At 39.5% G+C, this 25,892-nt stretch overlaps 1 protein-coding gene across 1 annotated transcript in view; it reads left to right on the top strand.

Annotated features, from left to right (window-relative positions):
- The window catches only part of POP1 (POP1 ribonuclease P/MRP subunit), a 41,280-nt gene extending 16,896 nt beyond the window's left edge, over positions 1-24,384 (top strand). The window contains exons 6-16 of the mRNA XM_012761995.3: positions 236-323; positions 768-955; positions 1,760-2,016; positions 2,125-2,218; positions 5,677-5,788; positions 6,714-6,833; positions 10,836-10,951; positions 13,535-13,726; positions 15,196-15,350; positions 20,515-20,874; positions 21,963-24,384. Of these exons, the coding sequence (XP_012617449.2) occupies positions 236-323; positions 768-955; positions 1,760-2,016; positions 2,125-2,218; positions 5,677-5,788; positions 6,714-6,833; positions 10,836-10,951; positions 13,535-13,726; positions 15,196-15,350; positions 20,515-20,874; positions 21,963-22,617 (2,337 nt within the window). The 3' untranslated portion in view covers positions 22,618-24,384. The remainder of the gene's footprint in view (positions 1-235; positions 324-767; positions 956-1,759; positions 2,017-2,124; positions 2,219-5,676; positions 5,789-6,713; positions 6,834-10,835; positions 10,952-13,534; positions 13,727-15,195; positions 15,351-20,514; positions 20,875-21,962) is intronic.
- The last annotated feature ends 1,508 nt before the right edge of the window (positions 24,385-25,892 follow it).

Here is a 25,892-nt window from a genome sequence, read left to right as displayed (position 1 = left end):
ACAGGTTTAGACTCCTCCCCTCCCTGTCATTTTTTAGATTTTAACATATGAAAACAGTGTTAGCAATTTTTTCTGTGTCTTGGACCTCTACAGGTTTTTTTTTTTTTTTTAGGCCATATGCTACAGCAGAATCTACAGGTTTTTTGATGTGGCTTTTGTCTTCTTAACAGTTTTGTCTTCTTAACAGCCCCATGTCAATTCCTAAGTATTTAATTGCGTCTCCCCCTTTGTGCAGGATTTATCCTACTACTGTTGTTTGGAGTTGAAGGGCAAAGAGGAAGAAATACTAAAGGCACTTTCTCCAATGTGTAGCATAGACACAGGTAAACTTGTTTCAAAGCTGAGTCCTATTTTAGTCTTTGTATATTTATGCATTTTATGAACAAGTGTCTACTGTAAGCATTTTGGAATTTAAACATATATAAAAATGTGTAGGATGCTTCTTGTTCCCAATGAATTTAAGAAAAGTTGGGATAACTTTTAAATTTGTAACATTGCCAAGTGTAAAATGAGAGAGCAGTTTTTCTGATAGAGTAAACTGAGGCACAAAGAAACTTGAAACTCTTATTAAATCATTTATTTAATATTTATTGAGAACTTATTGTTTGCTAGGCTTTGATATAAGTAATGCTCAAAACCAAAACTTCATCCCAATAATTTATTAATAATTTGATATTTATTGATAATAAATAACAGTCTGGCTATCAGGAAATAGGATTGCAGTCTCAACACTTGGAATCATGGAATTTTGCTTTTGTTTCTGTCAGGATTGACATTTGCAGCAGTTCACTGCTTATCCGGAAAGCGCCAAGGGAGCCTGGTGCTTTACCGGGCAAATAAATATCCCAGAGAAATGCTTGGGCCGGTTACATTTATCTGGAAGCCTAAAAGGACCTCTAGTGATACCTCTAAGAGCAGGCAGTTGTGGATCTGGCTGCATCCAACTCTTAAACAGGTATGATCCTTTAGGTTATTTTTCTGTCATTCTATCACTGCGTTCTTAATTGCCATTGGTAGTCAATACTATAGAAATTTAAATGATATAAAAGTTTGCCTGATAGTTAGATATTTGGATGGAAAGGAACGGTATAAATATTGAAGGAAGCAAATTAAATTTTTTTAAAATTTTAATTTTAAAACATTTAATTGACAAAATTTGAATATATCAGAGATGTACAATGTGATGATATGATATATATAAACATTGAATAATGATTACCACAATCAAATTAATTAACATATCCATCACCACTCGTGTTGTACATAAGATCCCCAGAACTTGTTCATGTTCTAGAATGAAGCAAATCTTGACCTCTCATTTTTTGTAAGTCATAAGCAGAAGTGGAGATGAAAACCAACCTTAGGGTACAGATTTGAAAGTGTTGAATTTGAACGAATGCTTCCTTTATTCCTGAACTGGTTCTTTGATATCTAGGTGCTTGGTAGAACCTACTTAATAATAAGAAACTGTTTTGAATAATTCTGATTATTTTTCACACTGTATTTAGCTTAGCTTCCCTTCTTTAGCATACTCACTGCCTTTTCTTTTAAATTTGGCCAGATTTATGTTGTTTCAAGTGCCAGGCACTACTTAGAAAAACCAAAAAAGCATTTTGATGATGATAAACTTAATTTGTGAAGGGATAACAAATGTGAATTTTTAAAGGGATAAAAAAATAACATAAACTAAACCAACTAAATTTGTAAGAATATGTTTAAATTTCAAAATTTAAAAGTAAATGTTTAAATATATCCTTAGGATATCTTAGAGGAAATAAAAGCAGTGTGTCATTGTATGGAACCCATCAAATCAGCTGTCTGCATCCCTGATCCACTTCTGACACCATTCCAAGAAAAAAGCGAAACTGAAGTGCTTGATGAGAAGATTGGCAAGAAAAGAAAAAGGAAAGATGATGGAGAAAATTCTAGACCAATTAAAAAAATTGTTGGTGATGGGACTAGAGATCCCTGTCAACCACATTCTTGGATCTCTCCAACTACAGGCATTCTAATCAGGTACGGGTTGAATTTGCTGAACATTTTCAGCAAAGACTCATTTTTGCCAGTGGCACAGACCTTGTACCTGATGGCAGTTTCCATTTTAAGACTTTTTCTCTTTTTTAGTGATTTGACGATGGAGATGAACAGATTCCGGCTGATTGGTCCACTTTCCCACTCCATCCTAACTGAGGCGCTGAAAACTGCTTCTGTCCATATGGTAAGAATAAATGTGACTGTAATGTTTTACTCTAGTCTACTTTTTCTTGGCAAATTTGTGAAACCTAATATGTAATTTGGTAACATTTGGAGCTCTGGCTTTGTTTTTGTTTTAAGACATGGGATTTTTTCCTGAACTTAGTCACTGAAAAAAAAAAGAAAAAAAAAAAAAAAAAAAAAAAAAGACATGGGATTTTGCTTTGTCTATCGCCCGGGCTGGAGTGCAGTGGTACGTTCACAGCTCACTCCTCTGTTCAGGCGAACCTCCTGCCTCAGCCTCCCAGGTAGCCAGGACTACAGGTGTAGGCAACCACACCTGGCTAATTTTTAAATTTTTTTATAGAGACAAGGTCTCACTATGTTGCCCAGGCTAATTTTGAACTTCTGGCTGCAAGCTATCCTCCCACCTTGGCTTCCCAAAGTGCTGGGATTACAGGCATGAGCCCCCACACCCCATCCTGGCCCATGACTTTTAAATACTTATTTGCCTACTTATGCTTATTATCAAAGATTTTATCTTCTTCTATCTAGAAGACCACATCTGAGTGGATACAATAAATATATTGACTGGACTTATTTAAATACAGACTGCTCTTGCAGCTTTGAGTCTTGTAGAAGGGTCTTAACTTCTGTTTCATAGGTGGGGAGTTCCTAAAATTTCTGAAATTGTATGCCAATATTTGTGTGTTTGTATTTATGTGATGCATCTTTTCTGAGGCTAGTTTTAGGGATCTATGATCCCTAAAAAGGCTAAGAGCATTAGGTTATAGCTCAGGACTTCCAACAGAACTTTCTATGAGGATGCTGTTCCTTTGTGCTATCCAGTATGATAGCTACTAGCCACATGTAGCAATTGAGCATTTGAAATGTGGCTAGAGTGACAAACAAATTGTACCTTTATTTAATTTTAATTAACTAAAAATTAAATGTGAGTAGCTTGTTGTGGCTAGTAGCTACTATGTTGGACAACATAGGCCTAAAGCATAGAGACTAGGAATTGACAGTCTGGATTCAGAGCCTGTTTGTTTTCCTGTCTCAGTGAAATTAACTTTTCAGTTCCTATACTTCTCACAGATCTGTCATGGTCAAATATGATGATAGTGCTGAACAAATTTTGAGATTTTTAGAAGAAAGATACTTTAGAAAACTACTTGTCTTCATCTTTTTGTTTTGGAGACAGGATCTCACTCTTGTTGCTTGGGCTATAGTGCTGTGGTATCATCATAGCTCACTGCAACCTCAAACTCCTGGGCTCAGGCAATCTTCCTGCCTCAGCCTCCCAAGTAGCTGGGACTGTAGGCACACATCACCATGCCTAGCTAATTTTTTAATTTTTTTTTTGAGACAGAGTCTCACTTTGTTGCCCAGGCTAGAGAGAGTTCCGTGGTGTCAGCCTAGCTCACAGCAACCTCAAACTCCTCCTGTGCTAAAGCAATCTTACTGCCTCAGCCTCCCGAGTAGCTGGGACTACAGGCATGCGCCACCATGCCTGGCTAATTTTTTCTATATATATTAGTTGGCCAATTAATTTCTTACTATTTATAATAGAGACGGGATCTTGCTCTTGCTCAGGCTGGTTTCGAACTCCTGTCCTCAAGCAATCCGCCTGCCTCGGCCTCCCAGAGTGCTAGGATTACAGGCATGAGCCACTGAGCCCTGCCTAATTTTTAAATTTTTTGTAGAGACGGGGTCTCACTCTTACTCAGGCTGCTCTCCATCTTCATTGTCTCCACTCTAGTCTAAGTCACTGTTGTCTCTTGCCTGGAACACTGGAGCAGCTTCTTAACTTTCCTCCATTATTCCCCCCTTTTCAGACCATTCTTCGTGCAGGAGGCAGAGTGATCTTTTAATAATTTATTCACATCTTATTGCTTCCTAATGAAGGGTTTTTGTATAGCTTCTTATTGTATTTAAGATAAAATTCAAAGCCATTAATGTGAACTGTATAATCTTGTCCCCTCTTGCTTCTGAGGCCTCATCTCTCCTCACCTTCCACACTATAGCCATGCTGGTCTTTCAGGTTCTAGAATGTGTCAGTTCTTGTCTCCCTTAGAGCCTTTGCACCTGTTTTTTTCCCACCTGCTGAACATTCTGCCTCTATCACTCTTTGTTTGGCTGAACCTTCCTCATTCTTCAAGTTTCAATCTATATCATTTCCCTCTAGAATCCTTTCCTGATCCCCCAAGTTAAATTATCTCTCTCCTGTTCTTTTCAAAGCATCTTGCATATTTCCTTTTATATGTGTAGATTTGTTTGCATATTTATGTAATGTCCATGTCTCAGACTATGAGCTTCATGAGGGCAAAGACAGGGTTGGTCCTGTTCTTTAATTTGTCCCCACTGCTTAGCACAGGGGACAAATTCTCTTAGGATAGAGAAGGTGCTCCATGGTAGCTAATAAGTTGTGGAGTAAAGATTTGAACCTAGGGAGTTTAGTTCTAAAGCCTGTACACTAAACCACTAAATTGTGCCTCCTGAGTTTCTGTGAGTAAACAGTGCCTATGTTACAAGTTGCTTCTTTAGAATCTGTAGGTACACATCCTACTTCAGTGAACTTCAGTATGAATCATGGCTATAGGTTCCCTTCTTGGCATGCACATGATACTTGAAATGCTTTTTGAAACCTGGCTCAAGGCAAGGTATGGTGGCTTATGCCTGTTATCCTGGCAATCTGGGAGGCTGAGGTGGGGGGATTGCTTCAGCTCAGGAGTTCAAGACCAGCCTGAGCAAGAGCAAGACCTTGTCTCTACTAAAAATAGAAAAATTAGCTATTGTGTGCCTGTAGTCCCAGCTACTCAGGAAGCTGAGGCAAGAGGATTGCTTGAGCCTAGGAGTTTGAGGCTGCTGTGAGCTATGATGATACCACTGCACTCTAGCCAGGGTGACAGAGCAAGACTCTGTCTCAGGAAAAAAAAGAAAGAAAAAGAAACTTTGCTCAATTTCTAGTTCTCTCCAGAAAAACTATATGTGTTTGTATATCTTATTAAACATTTCCAGGAATACTGTAGTATTAATATATCCTTCATCTGAAGATTTCTTCTAAAGATACTGGTTTGGTTTTCCTTTGGTGAAGAATGGGGGAATGTTTTATTGCTTAAATTGGAGATAAGGAAGTTGGCGGAAATGGGAGAGGAATAGGCCTCTCTTGTTGGTACTGTGCTCAGGAGAGACTGAGTGTGAAGTATCTTAGGTAGGTTGTCCCTCTGGAAAATCATGGATGACTTTCCTGGTATGGGAAATCTTGAGAGAAGTGTAATGCAGTGTCTTTGCCTCTAATTAGAAGAATAATTAGTCTGGTATTAATTAGTATATTAAGTATAGTGGCAACTTCCATGGTTCCCCCATAACACATTCATTCCTACACACAGAAAAAAAAAGGTGGGGCCGTATCACAATCATAGTGAAATTATTAATTCTGATTAATTATTTGTCTAATGAATAGGAATTGTTATTTTTCAGGAGGGCAAGGACACAGAGAAGACCCCTCACCATTGGTGGATTGAAACCTGTAAGAGTCCTGATAGCATTTCCCTTCATCGCAGACAAGAAGCCATTTTTGAATTGTTGGGAGGTATACATAGGGAATACTGGGTTGTACTGGGGAGGGAAGGAATGGTGGAAAGGGGTTAAAAGAGCCTTTTGCAGTTGGACCTCTGATGTAGTGTTGCTTTTTAACTTGCTGCTGTTTGTTATGATGCAGCCAGAGAAGCAAGAAAGGGAACTCAGTGAGTAGACACTATGCTCATGTTTGGTTATGAAACAGCAAACAAGTGAGATGTTCAAATCCTAAACAGCTAGTGTTCTGATATTATAGATGAATGCATATGCCAGGGACTGACCTAAAATCTCTGCTTACTGGCGTATGACTGTGTCTGTGCTCACAGTGTATCTGTTCATGTTGTAAAATAACGCTTTGTATGTTTAATGTTTTTTGCCAGGAACTTGACTCTTTATGAATGTTAATTTATTCTCTAAGAGTATCAATGTGAACAAAGGGAATACATGTTTTTAAATCATCTATCCAGGCCGGGCGCGGTGGCTCACGCCTGTAATCCTAGCACTCTGGGAGGCCGAGGCAGGCGGATTGCTGGAGGTCAGGAGTTCGAAACCAGCCTGAGCAAGAGGGAGACCCCATCTCTACTATAAATAGAAAGAAATTAATTGGCCAACTAATATATATAGAAAAAATTAGCCGGGCATGGTGGCGCATGCCTGTAGTCCCAGCTACTCGGGAGGCTGAGGCAGGAGGATTGCTTGAGCCCAGGAGTTTGAGGTTGCTGTGAGCTAGGCTGATGCCACAGCACTCACTCTAGCCTGGGCAACAAAGCAAGACTTTGTCTCAAAAAAAACCAAAAAACCATAAATCATCTATCCAAGAAGAGAATTTCATTAGAAAATCTGAAAGATTTCAAAATATAAGCAAATATGTATGTATTATGAATGACCTTCTGTCTACTTTTGTTTTTTGTTTTTTGGTTCTTTTGTTGTTGTTAAAGGAATAACATCACCAGCAGAAATTCCAGCAGGTACTATTCTGGGACTGACAGTTGGGGATCCTCGAATAAATTTGCCTCAAAAGAAGTCCAAAGTTTTGTCTGATCCAGAAAAATGCCAAGGTAAAGTCTTGAAACACCCCTGGTTTTCCTTATTATTTTGAGCAATCCAATCCTATTAGTAGAGTTATGTCTCTGACATTTCTATAATAACTTCCTCTGTAAAAAATTAGAGTGGCCTTTAGCTGCCTACCTTATAAGGTGGTTATGATCATCAGCAGAGATGATATGTGTGGAAGTGTCTTTTAGCTGTAAAACAGGTAGCCTGTTCCTTATGTTCATTTTGTTTTCTGAGTTCTCTATTTTTAGTTTCTAGCAAAACCTGTCTCTCAGCAAACTGGGTTCTCTGAAAACGTCTGGCGTTTAGAATTTTAATTGTGAGGAAGGGATCTGCACCCGAAGCTGGTCTTGTGCTCAGTGGAAGCCTCTGTCTGACCATACAGATGATCCAGGTTCGAATCCTGGCAAGGCCATCCCAGGTGCTGGAGTGTAAGATGTCTTGATTTAGACTGAGTAGAGTGGCCTGAGAAAGCTTTTTAGTTGGGGTGGTGTAGGATGGTGGGTAGGGGGCTGGCTAAAATTTTAGTGTGATCTGGAATTTGCAGCAATTGTAATAATATCTCATTGTATTTACTATCATTTAACATGATTAATTAGAAGAATAATTAAAATTAGTTTGTAAATATTTGAAGGAAAAATACAGGTTTGTGTCATAACAACTTCAGAGGTTTTTTTTTTACCTCTTCACATGTAGTGAGCTTATTAAAGGGGCAATAAATTACGGTCAGAACTTCACATAAAAGGTAGATTGGATGAGAGAAGAGTTGGAAGATGTATAGGTAAGTTAGTTAATTATGGAGCCTAAGACTTTAATCAATGAGTCATTGCCTCTTTCTTTTGCTTGCTTTTCTTTTTTAATGCCAAAATGGTCTGGTGTAACATAAAAGTTGCAGCATTTACTATGCCATTAGATGCTGACTATTATAATCATCTTAAAGCTATAGTTGAAATCTACTTAGTTTCTCTTGCTACATCAAATCCTTTTTTGCAATGAGGAAGTTATGTATTAAAGCTTACCTGAAAAATATGATTTAATTTCTACTATAAAAGGTTACCATCTTGTTAGTTATTTTTGTAGTATTTCATTAAAACTTGTTTTAAGTAATTTCTTTGAATAAGTATTTTATCTGGTATGTCAGCTACATAAAGAAGTAAACATTTTAAGGAATTATTATTATTATTTTTTTGAGACAGAGTCTCGCTTTGTTGCCCAGGCTAGAGTGAGTGCCATGGCGTCAGCCTAGCTCACAGCAACGTGAAACTCCTGGGCTCAAGCGATCCTCCTGCCTCAGCCTCCCGAATAGTTGGGACTACAGGCATGAGCCAGCATGCCCGGCTAATTTTTTTCTATATATATATGTTAGTTGGCCAATTAATTTCTTTCTATTTATAGTAGAGACAGGGTCTCACTCTTGCTCAGGCTGGTTTCGAACTCCTGACCTCGAGCAATCCGCCCACCTTGGCCTCCCAGAGTGCTAGGATTATAGGCATGAGCCAACGCGCCTGGCCTATTATTTTTTTTTTGAGGCAGAGTCTCACTCTGTTGCCCTGGCTAGAGTGCCGTGGCATCAGCCTAGCTCACAGCAACCTCAAATTCCTAGGCTCAATCAATCCTTCTGCCTCAGCCTCCCAAGTAGCTGGGACTACAGGCATGTGCCACCATGCCTGGCCAGGAATTAGTATTATGTTAATATTATTAACAAATATAACATTTCATCTAGGGAAACAATTCAAAACCAAAGTTAGAAATATACTTTGATGGGCTCAGTCAAATAATAAAAGATTAATCCTCAAAAGAATCTCAAAATCACGATGCCATGAAAATTAATTCTCTGACATATTACCAGCCTGTCTTTCTATATCTGAAGTCATCCTCTGCCTATTTTGACTTTGACAAAAAAGACCAGTTCTGGTACTGCTTAAACCATAAAGCAGAGTTTGCCTGATTCAGATAACAAACTCTTTATCTTGTGTGTACTGGGAATTAGAGAGTTTTTAAAAGAGAAAGTACATGAAGAACCTGAAGTGGTGATATATATTCTCAGAGCTAAACCTACGTTGACACATTATCATCTCCCAAAGTCCATAGTTTACATTAGGGTTCACTCTTGGTGTTATACAGTCTATGGGTTTTGAGAAATGCGTAATGACATGTATTCACCATAAAAGTATCATATACAGTGGTTCCACTGCCCTAAAAATCCTATGTTTTCTGTCTATTCATCCCTCTCTCCCCACCACCCCTAGCAACCACTGATCTCTTTACTGTCTCCATAGTTTTGCCTTTTCCAGAATATTATATAGTTAGAATCATACACTATGTAGCCTTTTCAGATTGGCTTCTTTCACTTAGTAATGTGCATTTAAGTTTCCTCTGTGTCTTTTCATGGCTCGATAGCTCATTTCTTTTTAGCACTGAATAGTGTTCCATTGTCTGGGCATACCATCTACTTTTTTTTTTTTTTAATTTATTTATGATAATGTTTTAGCATAAAGATGAGGTGGTTCTTTCCTGTGCCTTTACACACTAAGTATCAGCCATCTCTTTTGTTTGCAGCTCAGTCTGAATTAAGTCCCAATTCTGTCACTGAAAACTGTGGCAACACTCCACAGGAAAGCGCTCTGGGCAGACCACCCCTGTTGGAAAGGGAGCTTATTTGTTCCTGGACAGGCCATGTGAACTTGCGTAGCACACAGCACTGTTACTTGACAGTCTGTTGATTGTTATCTCCATGAGGAAGAGCAGTGTACTGAAGCATTGTGGCTTTTAATTAAGCAGCTTTCATTTCAGATCTTTTCATCAATTTAATTTTCTCTGACTTTGTTCTCCCCTGAAATCTGTCACAGTATGGCTCAGTCACTTCTAACTTACTTTTTTTTCCAGCCATCAGACCCACGCAGGTATGTGCCTTTGAGTGATGTTTCTGTGTTGGCATTTTCGAACCATAACCCAAACTCATAAATTGTCTAATTTTTTCTTTATTCTTCAGTCCAACAAAATAAAATTTGGAAGATTTTTCCCCCTAATGATTAAATGACCACATGTAGGAATTTTCTTCCATCAAGAAAAAGTTCCTTCTGCTTTTTATTAGAGTACTTTCTAGCATGATGTGGCTTATTTAAAAGGGTGAAATACCATGTTTCATAAGAAAATATGCTTATTTTAAAGGAATAAGAAAATACATTTTACATAAAGGAATAGATAGTTCAATAAAAATGGGTAATCATAGACTTGAAATACGGGGCAGAAGAAGATGATACCTGTTGGCTCACCATCCTTGGGTTAGGAATGATGCAAAGTCCTGAAGGGCCAGTGGCTCAAATTTGGCTTGTGCTGATAATATGGCATATTATTAAGGAATTGTTTGCCTCTGCAGTGGTTCCTAGAATTTGATTATCTTAAACATGAAATTAGGCAGTTCTATAGAGCTGTAGTCCTCAACCCCTGGGCTGAGGGCCAGTACTGCTCTGTGGCCTTTTAGGAACCAGGCCACACTGCTGCTTGAGCTCCGCCCCCAGGGCACCTCACACCAGTGGAAAAATTGTCTTCCGTGAAACTTAGGAATGGGGCTGCACAGCAGGAGGTGAGCGGCGGGGATGCTGGGAAGCTTCGAAGCTTCATCTGTATTTATAGCTGCTCCCCATTGCTCTCATCACTGCCTGAGCTCCGCCCTCCATCCATCCATGGAAAAACTGTCTCCCATGAAACCAGTCCCTGGTGCCAAAAAAATTGGGAACTGCTAAATGGATGCAATTAGATAACCTAATATTTCCATCTTATATACAAAAGATAAATATCAAAGAAAAAAGTTTAAGACCTTTTGCTATTTCATACATTATGAAACCAACTATAAGAATAATTTAATTTCTTATCAAGTACATTCTTCTAAAGAAGTAAATGCCTATAAATATTTTCTTGGAATGAAAGTTCTACTGCCAACTTTTAGAGTTTGACTTCATTAATCTAAAGGACGTGGTTTGAAGGCTATTTCTTTTCCTTCTTAGATAATGAGAAAGTTAGACAGCTGCTTCTGGAGGGTGTGCCTGTGGAATGTACACATAGCTTTATCTGGAACCAAGATATCTGTAAGAGTGTCACAGAGAATAAAATCTCGGATCAGGTAACTAATAGCGTAAGGATTATTGGTAAAGTCTTAAATGACAGGTTAAATCCATCATTCTAGAGACCATAAACAGTTCATACTTTGTAGAATCCTATAGACTTCCTTTTATTTTCAAACAACTTGCTGATGCCTTACTCATGATACATACTGTGATTTTTTTTTTCCCCCTGTTCTTAGGGATAATCTACAAATAAGGATAAGAATCTAAGAATAAGATAAGGATTTTATATATTACTTAAGGATAAAAATCTAAGAATAAGGATATATATGTGACTTTTTTTCTTGTTCTTAGGGATAAAATGAGAATAATCTTTAGAAAAAGTAAATACAAAACTTTTTTTTGAAATGATGATCTCATGTTTAAATATGCTTTTCTTTTATTGTTTTTTTTCCTCTTAAATGTTCTCTGTCTTTAATTTCACTATGATTGAGCTCCCACCAGGGCCAGGCATTGTGCTAAATGCTGAGATAAATCACTGGGATAAATCACTGGGATCGAAGAAATGCAGCATACTAAGGAAGCCTATAGAAGGGGTACTGAGCCCACACTGGGGAAATTGAGGCTGGCCTTTTGGATGGAGGAGCTGGTATTTTAGCTGAGTCTCAGGCGGGAGATAGAATTAACCAGACTTCTTGGGGGCAGGGTCAAGGCTTCAGTGGAAAAAAGATTGCAGGAAATGAGAACAGTGTGTGCTGGGGCCCAGCCTGAAAACAGGGCGATGTGTTCATGAATCTCTCAGTAGATCAGGAGCATGGAGTTGGGGGCGGGAGGCAAGAAATGAAACTGAAGAGAGAAATAGGAGCCAGAGCAAAGAAGATGCTGAAGCATCTGAAGGATTTGGACTGGAGATGTAGGGCACCCTTGAAGGTTTTAAGGTGGGTCACAACATGAACAGATTTCATTCTGGCAGCAGTGTGGGACTAGACTAGGGGTAACGATGGGGCCGGGAGAGTTGGAGAAAGCACTGTGGATGTCTTAAAAGAGACCCTCGAAATAATCCAGGTATGACATAATAAGGACTGACTTTTGGCAGCATGGCAGGAGTGGAGGGGTTGGGGTTTATTACCTATTCCCGGAAGGTAATATTGACCAGACGTGGCGGTTGGATAGAAGACAGGAGGTAAGAAGGAAGGAGACGTGTAGATTAGTTTTTTTTTTTTTTTTTGAGACAGAGTCTCACTTTGTTGCCCAGGCTAGAGTGAGTGCCGTGGCGTCAGCCTGGCTCACAGCAACCTCAATCTCCGGGGCTCAGCGATCCTACTGCCTCAGCCTCCCGAGGAGCTGGGACTACAGGCATGCGCCACCATGCCCGGCTAATTTTTTTTGTATATATATTTTTAGTTGGTCAATTAATTTATTTCTATTTTTGGTAGAGACGGGGTCTCGCTCAGGCTGGTTTCGAACTCCTGACCTTGAGCAATCCGCCCGCCTCAGCCTCCCAAAGTGCTAGGATTACAGGCGTGAGCCACCACGCCCGGCTAGATTAGTTTTTAATACTAACATTCTAGCTTGGTTTTAGAATCTCTGCTTAACGAGAGCCAGAGCCATGTCTGACTTGCTCACTGCTGTATTCCCTGGTTCTAGAAAAGTGCCTGGCATATAAGAAGTGCTCAGTAAATATTCAAATGGATGAATGAGTAAAGTGTGTGCACTGTGGCATCATTCAGCTAGGTGGGGAACACAGGAGGAGAGCAGGTACAGTGGGAGAGTTGACGAGTTCAGTCTTGAGTAAACTGAGTTTAGAGGATATGGGACTCCCCAGGAGCAGAGGCCTAGGAGACAGGTTTTGATCCCAGTAGGAAAAGTCAGGGCTAAAGAGTTACATATTTTGGAATTACCAACATAGAGATGGTAGTAGAAACTCAAGCAAAGGTAAAAAAAAAAAAAAAAAAAAAAGAATTAGGACTCAGACCTGGCTTGAAGAACATTCATGAGGTAGCAATTAGACCTCATAGCATGGAGGCAGTCTCTTGTACAGTTTTTCTAAATTGAGTGATAGCCCTCTTACCTACCTGTTAATCTCTTTTTACAGCTCCAAGAAAAGTCTGAAAGGATGTTGTTATCTACTCCCTACCTTCTCCTTAACAGTAATTTATAGCACCTTCTATTTTAAATCTTTAAGACCTGGTGAGAAATTTTCCCAGGAGCCAGGATATTTTTCTAATTGTGCATCCTTGAGAAGTTTTCATTTATTTGTTTGTACCTTTTTTACTTCATGCCAACAAATCTTAATCAAAATAAATGTAGGGACACAGTTTCAAAATATAAGATTAATCTTGATATAAGAGGTTAGCAGAATGAAAATATATCATTTTGTAACTTTGAATTGTATAGTATATTCTAGCACAAATTTAACATATTTAAGATAATTTGGCTTTTTCTATCAAAGCACTTGTATAGAGGAAAATCTTTGTAGGAAGACTACCTTATATTTGAAATGGCTTGCATTTGTTTATTGAGAACTTTTTTCTTGCTTTTTAAAAGAGCATTTCCCTTTCTAAAGCTGCTATTAGGAGGACCCAGTAGAATCTCCTAGAAGACTAGGGTTGTTTGTCTTGAATTATTTTCTTCCACTTTAGGATTTAAACCGGATGAGAAGTGAATTGCTGGTGCCTGGGTCACAGCTTGTTTTAGGTCCCTGTGAATCCAAGATACCTATACTTTTGATTCAGCAGCCAGGAAAAATGACTGGTGAAGACCGACTGGGCTGGGGAAGTGGCTGGGATGTCCTGCTTCCAAAGGGATGGGGCATGGCTTTCTGGATTCCATTTGTAAGTTACTTTTTTATTTTGACTAATAGTTGCAATATTTACAAATACATTCCTAATCAATACTAAGTGCTGACAATGTTCCAGACTTTATTATGCAAATTAGAAATTCAGTGGTATGTCTCTCCCCTTAGAGCTATAACGCTGGATACAAGATATTTCATACATATAGTCCCCAGAGCCAGGTTCTCATAATAAGACCTATGCTGACATATTGTGAATTAAGGTTTTTAGAGTAGCCTTATTTTTGAATAGTAGTGGCAACAGAATGTTGAAGTCTTTGACTTGAAGAAATTTGTTATAGTTTAGAAGCAAAAGACTTAAATTTTATGGATGTATAGAATACATTTTTTGTTTTTAAAAAAATGTTAACTAAAACCATATACTCCTATTTATCAACTGTAGCTAAAATTTATGAAAATTGAATGCTTTTTTTTCATGGTAATTTATTTAATTTTATTTTTGAGACAGAGTCTCACTTTGTTGCCCAGACTAGAGTGCCGTGGCATCAGCCTAGCTCACAGCAACCTCTAACTCCTGGGTTTAAGCAATCTTCCTGCCTCAGCTTCCCGAGTAGCTGGGACTACAGGCATGTGCCACCATGCCCAGCTAATTTTTTATATATATATATTTAGTTGGCCAATTAATTTCTTTCTATTTTTAGTAGAGATGAGGTTTCACTCTTGCTCAGGCTGGTCTTGAACTCCTGAGCTCAAATGATCCTTCCACCTCGGCCTCCCAGAGTGCTAGGACTACAGGTGTGAGCCACCGTGCCCAGCCTTCCTGGTTATTTTAAACATGACTTTGATACTAGGAATGTAAAAGGCATGTAAGACTGTTAGATTCATGCCAGCTATTAATTTTTAGCATGCCACGTGCAAGGGATGTTTAATTAATCATTTAGGAGTGGAAATATTTTTAAATCATTCTACTTAATTTTTTTATTATGAAATATTTAAAGCATACAAAAAAGAATGGATAGTGATATAATAAATACCTATGTACCCTTCACCCACCATCCAGCTTACAAAATAAAACATTATAGATTCATTAGAAGTACTCTGTGTACCTCTCTCCAATCTTGTGTCCCTTTTTCCTTCTAAAATAATCGCTATTCTGATTTTGATGTTTGTCGCCACCATGCATATTTTTATAGCTTTGTTAAGTATGTATACATCCAACAATAAAATAACTCTATTTGGCATGTTTTAAAACTATTATATACTTTACTGTATATATGCTTTTGCAACTTGCCATATTCTTTTGGCATCAGGCTAATCCCATGTTGATCCATGAAGTTTGATTTCATTCATTTTTATTATTGTATGGTAATCCATTGTAGGATTATCCCACAATGTATTTATCTATTCTCTTTTTGATGGGCATTTAGGCTGTTTCCCATTTTTCCTATTTAAACAACTCCACTTTAAGTTGGTAAATTAACAATAATAACTTTTTGACATTTCTTTTAGATCTATCGAGGTGCAAGAGTTGGAGGATTAAAAGAGGCTGTAGTACATTCTCAGTATAAAAGGTCACCTGACATTCCAGGTGATTTCCCAGATTGCCCTGCTGGGATTCTGTTTGCTGAAGAGCAAGCTAAGAATCTTCTTGAAAAGTATAAAAGGTAAGAAACTGGCTTCTCTAGTTTGATAATGCTTAAGGAGAAGAGAAGAAGTGCCTACTCAAATTAGCCAACAGTGTTTGGTATGGCTTTGGTTACTCTTATTCTATAATGTGGAGTTTTTATAGTCTTTTCCTTGAGTTCAGCACTACTGAGAAGTAATTAAGAAGATACTACTTAAGTCAGGAGATTGTCTTACATCTGTCAGGCTTTTATAGGCCCATCTGGGTTATTGTACAAACCCTTTTCCTGGTTATTTGCTACATTGACCCTGAAGTACACCTAAGTTGGATGTGAGTTTCAGACGCTTGTTAATAGATGTCTACTAATAGATCCCACTCCATGAAAGTTGTGTTTTTTTAAAAAACTGATTATAGAAATAATACATATTTATATAATTTTAATGAAACTCTAGAAATATATAACAATACTTTATAAACTGGTATAGTCCTGCCATCCAGAGACATAAGTACTGTTTTTGTATTTTAGTGTCTATCCATCTAGATTTTTCTTTTTTCATTGGGAGTGTGGCCAATGAAGGGCTTTATTTTCTTGCTTTTCTTTTCTTTCCTTTTCTTTTCTTCTCTTTGTTTTCCTTTCCTTTCATTTTCCTCTTCTCTTTTCTTTTCTTTCATTTTTTGAGACTGAGTCTCACTCTGTCGCCTTGGGTAGAGTGCAGTGACATCATCATAACTCACTGCAACTTCAAACTCCTGGGCTCAAGTGATCCTCCTACCTCAGCCTCCCAAGTAGCTGGGACTACAGGTGTGTGCCATGACCCTCGGACAATTTTTCTATTTTTAGAAATAGAGACGGGGTCTTGCTCTTGCTTAGGCTGGTCTCAAACTCCTGACTTCAAGTGATCCTCTTGCCTTGGCCTCCCAGAGTACGAGGATTACAGGTGTGAGCCACGACCCGACCTTTATTTCCTTTATATTGTGAACTATGTTCTGACATCAAGAACCTGTATTTCTCATTGAATTATAGGCTCCTGGAAGCACAGAAACTCTCTCTCATGGCATCTGCAGTATCTAGTCAGTGCCTTTTGCATAGTAGGGCTTAATAGCTTTTTTTTTTTTTTTTTGAGACAGAGTCTCGCTTTGTTGCCCAGGCTAGAGTGAGTGCCATGGCGTCAGCCTAGCTCACAGCAACCTCAAACTCCTGGGCTCAAGCAATCCTCCTGCCTCAGCCTCCCGAGTAGCTGGGACTACAGGCATGCGCCACCATGCCCGGCTAATTTTCTTCTATATATATTAGTTGGCCAGTTAATTTCTTTCTATTTATAGTAGAGAGGGGGTCCTCGCTCTTGCCCAGGCTGGTTTCGAACTCCTGACCTCGAGCAATCCGCGTCTCGGCCTCCCAGAGTGCTAGGATTACAGGCGTGAGCCCGTGCCCGGCCTAATAGCTTTTATTTGTTGTCTGAAGAATAAGTGAGTAATAGAATGTTGCAGTTCCTCAACTGTGATCTCCATTAGGGCAGAATTGTGTTTCCCTGCTCACTGCTGCAACCACATAGACAGAGTGCCTGGCTTTCAAACTGTTTGTAGAGTGATGAATGAGTAAATAAATAAATGAATGAGTGAGTGAATAAATGGTAATACATTGCTGGATTGCTAGCTTACCACCTCTTTGAGGGCAGTGATCATGTGTTGTATACCCTTGTGCCATGTGTGTAATATGTACTCGAGGGTCTTCTATGTGTTCATTAAATAATAATTGACAATAATGCTTATTTCTCACTCTTTTAAAGTTTTTTTATTCATGTAAATTTTTCATAGATACAAATTTTTTTTAAAGGCTGGTACTATATATACCATTTTGAAACCTGCCTTTTTCATTGAACAATGTATTATGAATAGTTTTTCCATATCAAAAAATATGACTGTAAACCAAGTATTGGCAAACTTTTTTGGTAGAGGGCCAGATGATAAATATTTTTGGCTTTGTGGATCCTGCAGCCTCTGTGGCAACTATCCAGCTCTGCCACTGTGGCACAAAAGCAGCCACAGATGACATATAAATGAATGAGCATGGCTGTGTTCCAATCACATTTTATTTATAGACACTCAAATTTGAATTTCATATAATTTTGATGTGTCATAAAATATTATATTTTGTTTTTTCTCCAACCATTTAAAAATATAAAAACCATTCTTAGCTCATGGGTTGTACAAAAACAGACCGCAGGCCAGATTTAGTCTGTGAGTCATAGCCCGCCAGCTCTTGCTCAGAGTATAACTTTGAATGGTCACATAGGATTGTAGTGTGGATGTACAATAATTTATCAGTGGCCCTTGATGTTATTTCCAGTTTTTTGCTATGTGTTTCTGTAAACATCTTCCTGTATACATCGTTATATATTTGTCTGATTTATTCATTCATTTAGCACATATTTATTTAGAGCTTATGTGTGTCAAACACCATTCTAGGCACTGGAGCTCCAGCAGGGACAAGACAGACAAGTGTTTCCCTGTCTTCATGGAGCTTATATTCTTCATGAAAGCAATGTTTCTAGGCTGGTGGAAGGGGGGCCCAGGAGAGGGGAGGGAGGATAAAATGAAAGAGCAAAGCCCTTGAACAGGCAAGAGGGGGTGGCATCTGGTAGGATCCGATTCAGATCTTCCACTATACTAGCCAGTTAGGCTGCCTCTGAAACCTGAACACAGATTTAGGTAGGTTAGGTTAGCTTCTGTGGTGGGGAGACTAGGTAGCACTCTCCTGATAGTGACTGCCTTCCTGGAAAAAGAGGGAAGATTATCAGCCAGCAGTAAGAGGAGAGAAGAATTGATGTAAACAGTTTTTGGGAGAGTGGAAGATTGAATTGACTGGAGAAATATAAGAGATCAGTAAGAAACATATGTTGTGTTTATAAAGTAAGACCATTCAGGACCATTGCGTGGTCTTCCTCAGCTGTGTTCTGCCACTTGGGTGCTGACATGGGTCGCTGGAGAGTTGCCTGCAACCAGGTGGGCTTGTCACCCAGATTTTAATGGCTAACACAGTAAAAGTTTTATTTTTCACTTGTGGAACAGTTGAGTGTGGTGTTCTTGACCAGGGGCTGGGGTTTCAGAGATCTGGGTGCCTTCTGTCCTGTGGTTTCACTATTTTCCTGGGGCCGAGGGGTCTTTTGCATGCAGCTGGGGGAGGGAGGAAGAGCTTGGAGGAATATGGGCTGGGCCTAGGAGTGGTGAGCATGTCACTTCCACTCAGATTCTCCTGGTCACAAGGAAAGTGAGGACGTGTAACCTAGCAGTGTGCTCAGGAGGAAGAGAAAATAAAATTCAGTGAAAACCCTAGCTCGTCTCTGCACAAGGATGAAATGAGTTAAAATTTATAGAGCACTTGGAACTGCAATGGCATGTGCTCAATAAGTGTTAGCTATTATCATTGTTGTTATTATTATTCCAGTCTTGTCTGAATTTATATTAGTGCAAAAAATGAAACTCTTCTACAAAACAGGAAGCCATTTCTGACCCCAGACCCCCACCCCCTACCTACCACTGTGTGTGTTCTCACATTTCACCTAATACTGCTGTATGCTGAGAGCAGAGGGAATGTGGCAAGTACCTCCCTCTATACTATGACCAAATCTCTTTGATTTCAATGTGAAATTTTATGAGAATTTGCTTACATTGTATTTACTTGAAGGAGATACTTTTTCTAAAAAAGCCTAACCAAAATTCAGATTATATCTTGTCTCCTTAGTATCCTGTTCTTATGATTTTTCTCAGCTTGAACTAGGAAATTGTCTCTCCTTTTCTGTATTATCTTTTCTTTAAGCTTTAGAAATTATAATTTCAAATCCTACTTTTTGTACTTTTTATTCCATATAGATCTATAAAACTCAAAGTGGTTTGTGAGAATACTGTGTTCTCCTGCACTGTGGCAGCACTACATATGCTGTGAATAAAATGAGTTTTCTATTCAAAGGGTTGAAATGGGTATACAGGGTTATCCCTTCCGACTTTGAAAGGTCTCTGGGTGAGGTGAGTACCTGGGAGTGTTTGATCAGCTGCCTCTCCTGGGAGGCCAGTACACCTCCAGAGAGGTTCAAGCTTGAGAGTCCAGGCTTAGGCTAAGAGCGAACCCCCTTGATCAAGCCTACAGGTTCACTTCCATTTGCGGTCCTAGGACACGACACATGGTAAGAAGTAAATGAGGGAAGGAATGCATGGTCTGTCCCAGAGCAGATCATCACCTGAGGATGTAGTCTTGGACTGCTGAGAGTATGCTGGGCCAGAGTGCCCAACAGCCAGGCCAATCCCTACTTCTTGGGGTCAGGCCCTGGTTTTCATTAGCTTATAGTATTTCTCAAAGGTTCTACTTATACATTGCTGGAAAGGTCAACTGGCATCACCCTTGGGGAGGACAGTTTAGAATTATCTGTTAAAATAAAAAATGCCAACACTCTTTGCCTTAGCAGTTCCACTCCCAGGAACTTATCCTATGGTTGTACCTGTGCCTGTGCAACATGCTCAAGGTCATTCACTGCAGCATTGTTTGTGGCAACAAAAGCTTGAAAGCAACCAAAATGTCCTTCAGTAGAGGACAGTCTAAATAAATTAGGGTGTTTTCAGGTGGTGGAATAAGATAACAGAACCTTTTACAAAAGAATGAGAGAGCTTTCTGTACTGATAAAAAGTGATCTCCAAGAATTTTGTTAAATGAAAAAAGTGAAGTTAAGCAAAAAGTACTGTATCTAGTATGCCACCATTTGTGTAAAAATAAGGAAAAAGAAAGAAATGTGTATATATTTTGCTTGTATGTACATAAAATGTCTCTGGAAGGATACATAAGAAACTGATAATGATATTGTCTTTGAGGAGGGCAGCTGGGTCACTAGAGGTCAAGAGAGAGATAAACTTCACTGTAACTTAGAACCTTGTAAATATATAGGCGCCTCATTGTACCCCTCCAGGAGCTCCAATTACTAGTAGCTTCCAGTAGCCACATGGGGCTTCATTGTAGATGCATTATTGATTAAAGACCAAAGAAAACATAAAAAAAGCTTGGTCAGTAGACTTGATTATTTATTATTCTTTATCATGTATTTCTTGGAAAGCTTTTTTGGTGTTTACTTATAGAGATGCATTATAGAGATGGCCATAATTATTTTAATTGTCTATTACTAAATTGTTCAACATTGGTTCTCTTTGTTTTTCATTAGACGCCCTCCTGCCAAACGGCCCAACTATGTTAAGCTTGGCACTCTGACCCCTTTCTGCTGTCCCTGGGAGCAGTTAACTCAAGACTGGGAGTTGACAGTCCAGGCCCACGAAGAGTCTTCTGTAGCTTCATCTCCAGCTGGTGAGGAGAGTGACCTAAGAAGATATGAGGTGTCTTGTGCTCCCATGCCTGAAAAAACTCAGCTATCTGATGAAGTGGGCATATCCATAAACCACTCCACGGAGCCAGAAGAAGTAATGGACACAGAGTGTCAAGACCAGGCAGGGGCTGTGAGGGTATTAGACCAGGATGTCAGTGAGAATCACATTGCTGCCACTGGTAGTCAACTCTGCGTTCTTAGGTAAGTGTAGGTGACTTCTGGATACATTTCGGGTTGCTTATTTTAATATTGAATAGGCTATAGGATGTAAAAGTTCACACTGTTCCTTTATTCAAAACCCAAGTGAATTTATGGACTTTGTGGAAGGGAAAGCCAGTCTTTTGATGTTTCATAGAGGGAAATAGCTTAATAATATGGTAGTAATGGTAGTAATTGATGAAATGATTTAAAATACTGTCATCAATAGACCTAAACCAAGGAATATTTTTTTCTGACTTACTTAGTCTGAGCAAGCAGACTCTCTGCTTTAAATCACTGAATTAGATTTCTTCTAGTTCCTTTTGAATTATATGAATTTAATGACAGATTAGCAACACATTCAATGTAATACCGTTGTAGCCTTAGAGAATACCATGTAAAATATGTCCTACTTACAATACTGCTGCAGGCTACGTTCTGCTTATCAGCTACCTTATGTTCTGTACTCTGATTTTTAAAAAGTGCTCTTCCCTCTAGCCTCATACTTATTTTTGTCTATAGTAACCTCATAATTTCATATCTCTTTTTTTCTTACTTTATGTATAATTGTCTCTTAAAGTTTCTTATTAAAATATTAGCTTCTCTTTATTCTCATCTTCTCACTATGATTACAATCCTAAATTTTGGCTAGGCATAGTGGCTCATGCCTGTAATCCTAGCACTCTGGGAGGCTGAGGCAGGAGGATTGCTTGAGCCTAGGAGTTAGAGTTGCTGTGAGCTAGGGTGACACCACGGCATGCTAGCCTGGCCTGGGTGACAGAGTAAGACTCTGTCTCAAAAAAAAAAAAAAAGACAATCCTAAATTTTATCTAAGTGTCTTATTTTTCTCTGTTTTCAACTTCTTAAATGTTTAGTCCTTCAGTTTCAGAATGGCAGACACATAGAAAGAAAATTATCATTACTAAAATACATTAAAGTGTATTTTTAATTTTAAAAAAATTATTATTTTGATACTTTCTTACATATAGTATTAAAAAATCAAATTAACTCTAGCAATGTCTAATATTCTAATTATATATTTTTTTCCTTGAACGAAATATCCTCAAATGTGTGTCTTCAATTTCACGTAGGAGTAGAAAATTACTGAAGCAACTGTCAGCCTGGTGTGGGCCCAGTTCTGGGGACAGTCGGCCAGCCCGGCGAGCTCCCAGCAGAGGCCAGCAAGAATTGACCAAAGAGGCCTGCCTGTCTATCTTGGACCACTTCCCCCGGGCCCTGGTGTGGGTCAGCCTGTCCCTGCTCAGGAAGGGCAGCCCTGAGCCACACACCATGATCTGTGTTCCAGCCAAAGAGGACTTCCTCCAGCTTAGTCAGGATTGGCATTACTGTGGGCCCCAGGAATCCAAACACAGTGACCCATTCAAGAGCAAGATCCTGAAACAGAATGAGAAGAAGAAAATGGCGAGAAGGCAGAAGCGGGGACATGCCATTTCTGAGGGCCTGGCAGTGGGAGATTCTGCACCCGGGCAGGAAGCTCTGACACTGGGGCTGTGGTCAGGCCCTCTCCCAAGTATGACTTCCCACTGCTCCAGAGCTCTCCTAGGCTTTGTCACTCAGGGAGATTTTTCCATGGCTGTTGGCTGTGGAGAAGCCCTGGGGTTTGTTAGTTTGACAGGCTTGCTGGATATGCTGTCCAGCCAGCCAGCAGCTCAGAGGGGCTTGGTGTTACTGAGGCCTCCCGCCTCTCTGCAGTATCGCTTTGCGAGAATTGCTATTGAGGTATGAATGTGGGTTATATTGGACAGTCCTGTTTTCCCTGTCTTTTGTTTCCAAATATCATGTGAAATTCCCTGGAAACAAGATTAAAAAATGATACATTATGCGAATGATGAAATGTTTACATCATTCCAGTAATCTCATTGGTTTTCATCTTTCCCTGTCCTTGCTATAGTACTTGTAAATTACTTGGTGTGTATGGCCAAAAGCTTTTGTATTATGATCCCTTGGTGTGTGTAATTCTTGCTGAAAATGATTAGAAGCTGTACATGTTATCTTTTTTTGTTGTTAGGAACAAAGGTCTGTCATGTCTGTTTGAAAAGCCTCTAGTCATGTGATAGGCAACGATAGATGTTTAATGATTTGATTGTTACAGAAGAGGAGGAGACTGTAAACACTTGGCCTTTGTACCGGAAACATATGCCCCTAATGGGCCATGTGCAACTCTGTACTGTAATCAGCGTGCCCAACACCTTGTGCCATAAAGAAAGAAAGAAATGGACAATTTATGGCTGCTTGTTTTCAGGCAGGCTCAGATTCTGGCAAAAGTGCTGGGCTGGAATTAGAAATGGGGTCTGCACCTTTATAACTCCTCAACCGACCTCTTTGTTGTTGGCCAACACCTGATCCTAGGAGTGATTTAATTTTCTTTTTGTTTCTGTAAAGAATTTCCCAAAGCCATGGAGGAGCATTTCTCTCAGTATGTTGTATGAAGTATGTTACCAAAAAAAAAAAAAAAGATTCCAAGGTCAGGTTGATGTGGGAAATTCTGGGTTACACAAAGTTAAGCATTTCTTCATTAAAGGACTTCTGGAAACTTCCATGTGATAATGTGCATTGTGAATCTCCTGGAAGTAGACAATAGTGTACAGTATTTTCTAAATGGTTTTGATCCCCAAATTCCTTTTACAAAGAGTGCTTTGTAGGCTCAGTGTTCTTAGGAACATGCTTGGGCAATGTAGCTTACAGCACAGTAGCTACCTCTGCAAGGTGATAAGGAAAATGCCAAGCTGCTTTTCAGCATGGAAGCTGTCACATTGTCCACCTGAGGTTTTGAGCAGGGTGTAAAAGAAAGCGCTCACCCTGTCCCATAGCAAGAGTGGGCTCATTGTTGCTTTTTTCCATCTGTGGAGAAACTCAGTGGCTTATCAACTTTTAGTGGCCATATATGTCTCACTCATGCCCTTGGTCCTTACTTTCTTGTCATAAATTTCTAGCATAGCCTGAGTGGGGCTTTTTTTTCAAATTTAACTGTTCAGCTGGCATTATTTCCTGTAAACACATTGGGTTTTTGCAGTAGCATTTGGCAGTAAATATCTCTGCGGGTGATGAATTTGGGGAAAGACACAGTGAATGTTAAGTAGTCAGAAAGTACCTTGAGCCAAATGAGATGCCTGATGTTTTTCCTTCCACCATGCCTCTGAATGTTTTTGGGTTCAACCCAAACGAGACTAAAAAAAAAAGACCAGTGTAACTAAGTGGTGTCTAAACAGAATAAATTAAAATGTCACCTGATGTTCAGTTGTGAATATTTATTGGACCATTTCTTATTTGTTTTCTAGGCCCAAAGTCACTTCATCTGCAGCTTAGCTCACTTGATGGCGAAAGTCTGAGTGTGCCATGTGGTCACCTAACCTCATTCTGTACTGCACCCTGCTGGGGCCTTCTGCACTGGCCCCATTACAGGGTACAGGGCACATTTGCAATCACTCTGTTTTGTGCGTGGCAGGTCAGAGAGCTGAGCACCAAAAAAATAGACTAGCATTCTTAAAATGTATTCCTGGGAGTACTGGTTCCTGCACCTGCTCCCGGGAAAAAGTGTTTCATTGATAAATAAATTTGAGAAAAGCTCCATACAGTATTCTATTGCAGACTCATAATGAATATTAGCATAGTCAAGTCTCTGCAAATTTCTATAGGAAAGAAATCTTTTGGACTCCACCCCATACACCTTTTTTGTTTTTGTTTTTGCATACCTGTTGTCCAGAGAACATTAACTTTACAGAATATAGTTTGAAGAATTGTGACAGAATCTGCACATATGCAGTAAAGAATCCATGTCCATTATGAAAAAAACTGATAAAGGAATGGCTTTCCTTTCCATGGCAACTGAATTGATTGCTGTGTTTGTTTTGATCCTACGAGGTACCCCACGATACAGTACAAGAGCCACATAGCTACCAAAAATGTCCGATGTGGCCCCTGACCTCTTGTTGAGTGGGCAGCAGTTTCAGGGTTCACAAAGTTAGGAAGCATCCTAAAAGGCAGAGTTGTGAGCTGAACACTCAGAGACCAGCTACACACTTTAGTTGTGTAAGAAACAGAATCGATTCTTTTTGTGTGATTATGCTGTGCTTTGTTTCTGTTTTTTTTATTTTTTATTTTTTATTTTTTTTTTAAGACTAGTCAAGTGCAGTAGTGAGGAGGGGGGAAAGTAGTAGAACAAGGAGTTCAATCTGTAACTGACTGTGAACAATCACGTGAGATAACTCACTACCTTCGGACCAGCCTGTTTCTGTTTTTTTAAAACCAGGGTCTCGCTATGTTACGCAGGCTGCTGTGCAGTGGCACGATCGTAGCTCACTGTGGCCTTGAACTCCTGGGCTCAAGACATCCTTCCACTCTAGCCTCCCAAGGAGATAGGACTATAGACACGTGCCACCATGCCCAGCTCATCTTTAAAACATTTTTTTTGTAGAGACGATTCTCTGTTAACCAGGGTGGTCTGGAACTCCTGGTCTCAAGTGATCATCTTGCCTCAGCCTCCCAGTGCTGGGATTACAGGTGTGAGCCACCACTGCCTGGCCTTTACATTTTTTTTTTTTTTTTTTTTTTTTGAGACAGAGTCTCGCTTGTTGCCCAGGCTAGAGTGAGTGCCGTGGTGTCAGCCTAGCTCACAGCAACCTCAGACTCCTGGGCTCAAGCAATCCTGCTGCCTCAGCCTCCCGAGTATCTGGGACTACAGGCATGCGCCACCATGCCCGGCTAATTTTATATATATATTAGTTGGCCAATTAATTTTCTTTCTATTTATAGTAGAGACGGGGTCTCGCTCTTGCTCAGGCTGGTTTCGAACTCCTGACCTCGAGCAATCCGCCCGCCTCAGCCTCCCAGAGTGCTAGGATTACAGGCGTGAGCCACCGCGCCCGGCTTACATTTTTTTTGTATTACATTAATCATACATATTCATCATAGAAAAATTAGAAAATTAAGCAACAATAACAAAATGTAAGTCACCTGGATTTTCACCACCCAGGTGTAACCACTTACCTTCTGGTACCTCT

Source organism: Microcebus murinus, chromosome 7 (assembly GCF_040939455.1).
Source record: "Microcebus murinus isolate Inina chromosome 7, M.murinus_Inina_mat1.0, whole genome shotgun sequence".
Taxonomy (NCBI): domain Eukaryota; kingdom Metazoa; phylum Chordata; class Mammalia; order Primates; family Cheirogaleidae; genus Microcebus; species Microcebus murinus.
Note: the sequence above shows the minus strand (reverse complement) of the source record. Positions and strands in the feature narration are given on the sequence as shown.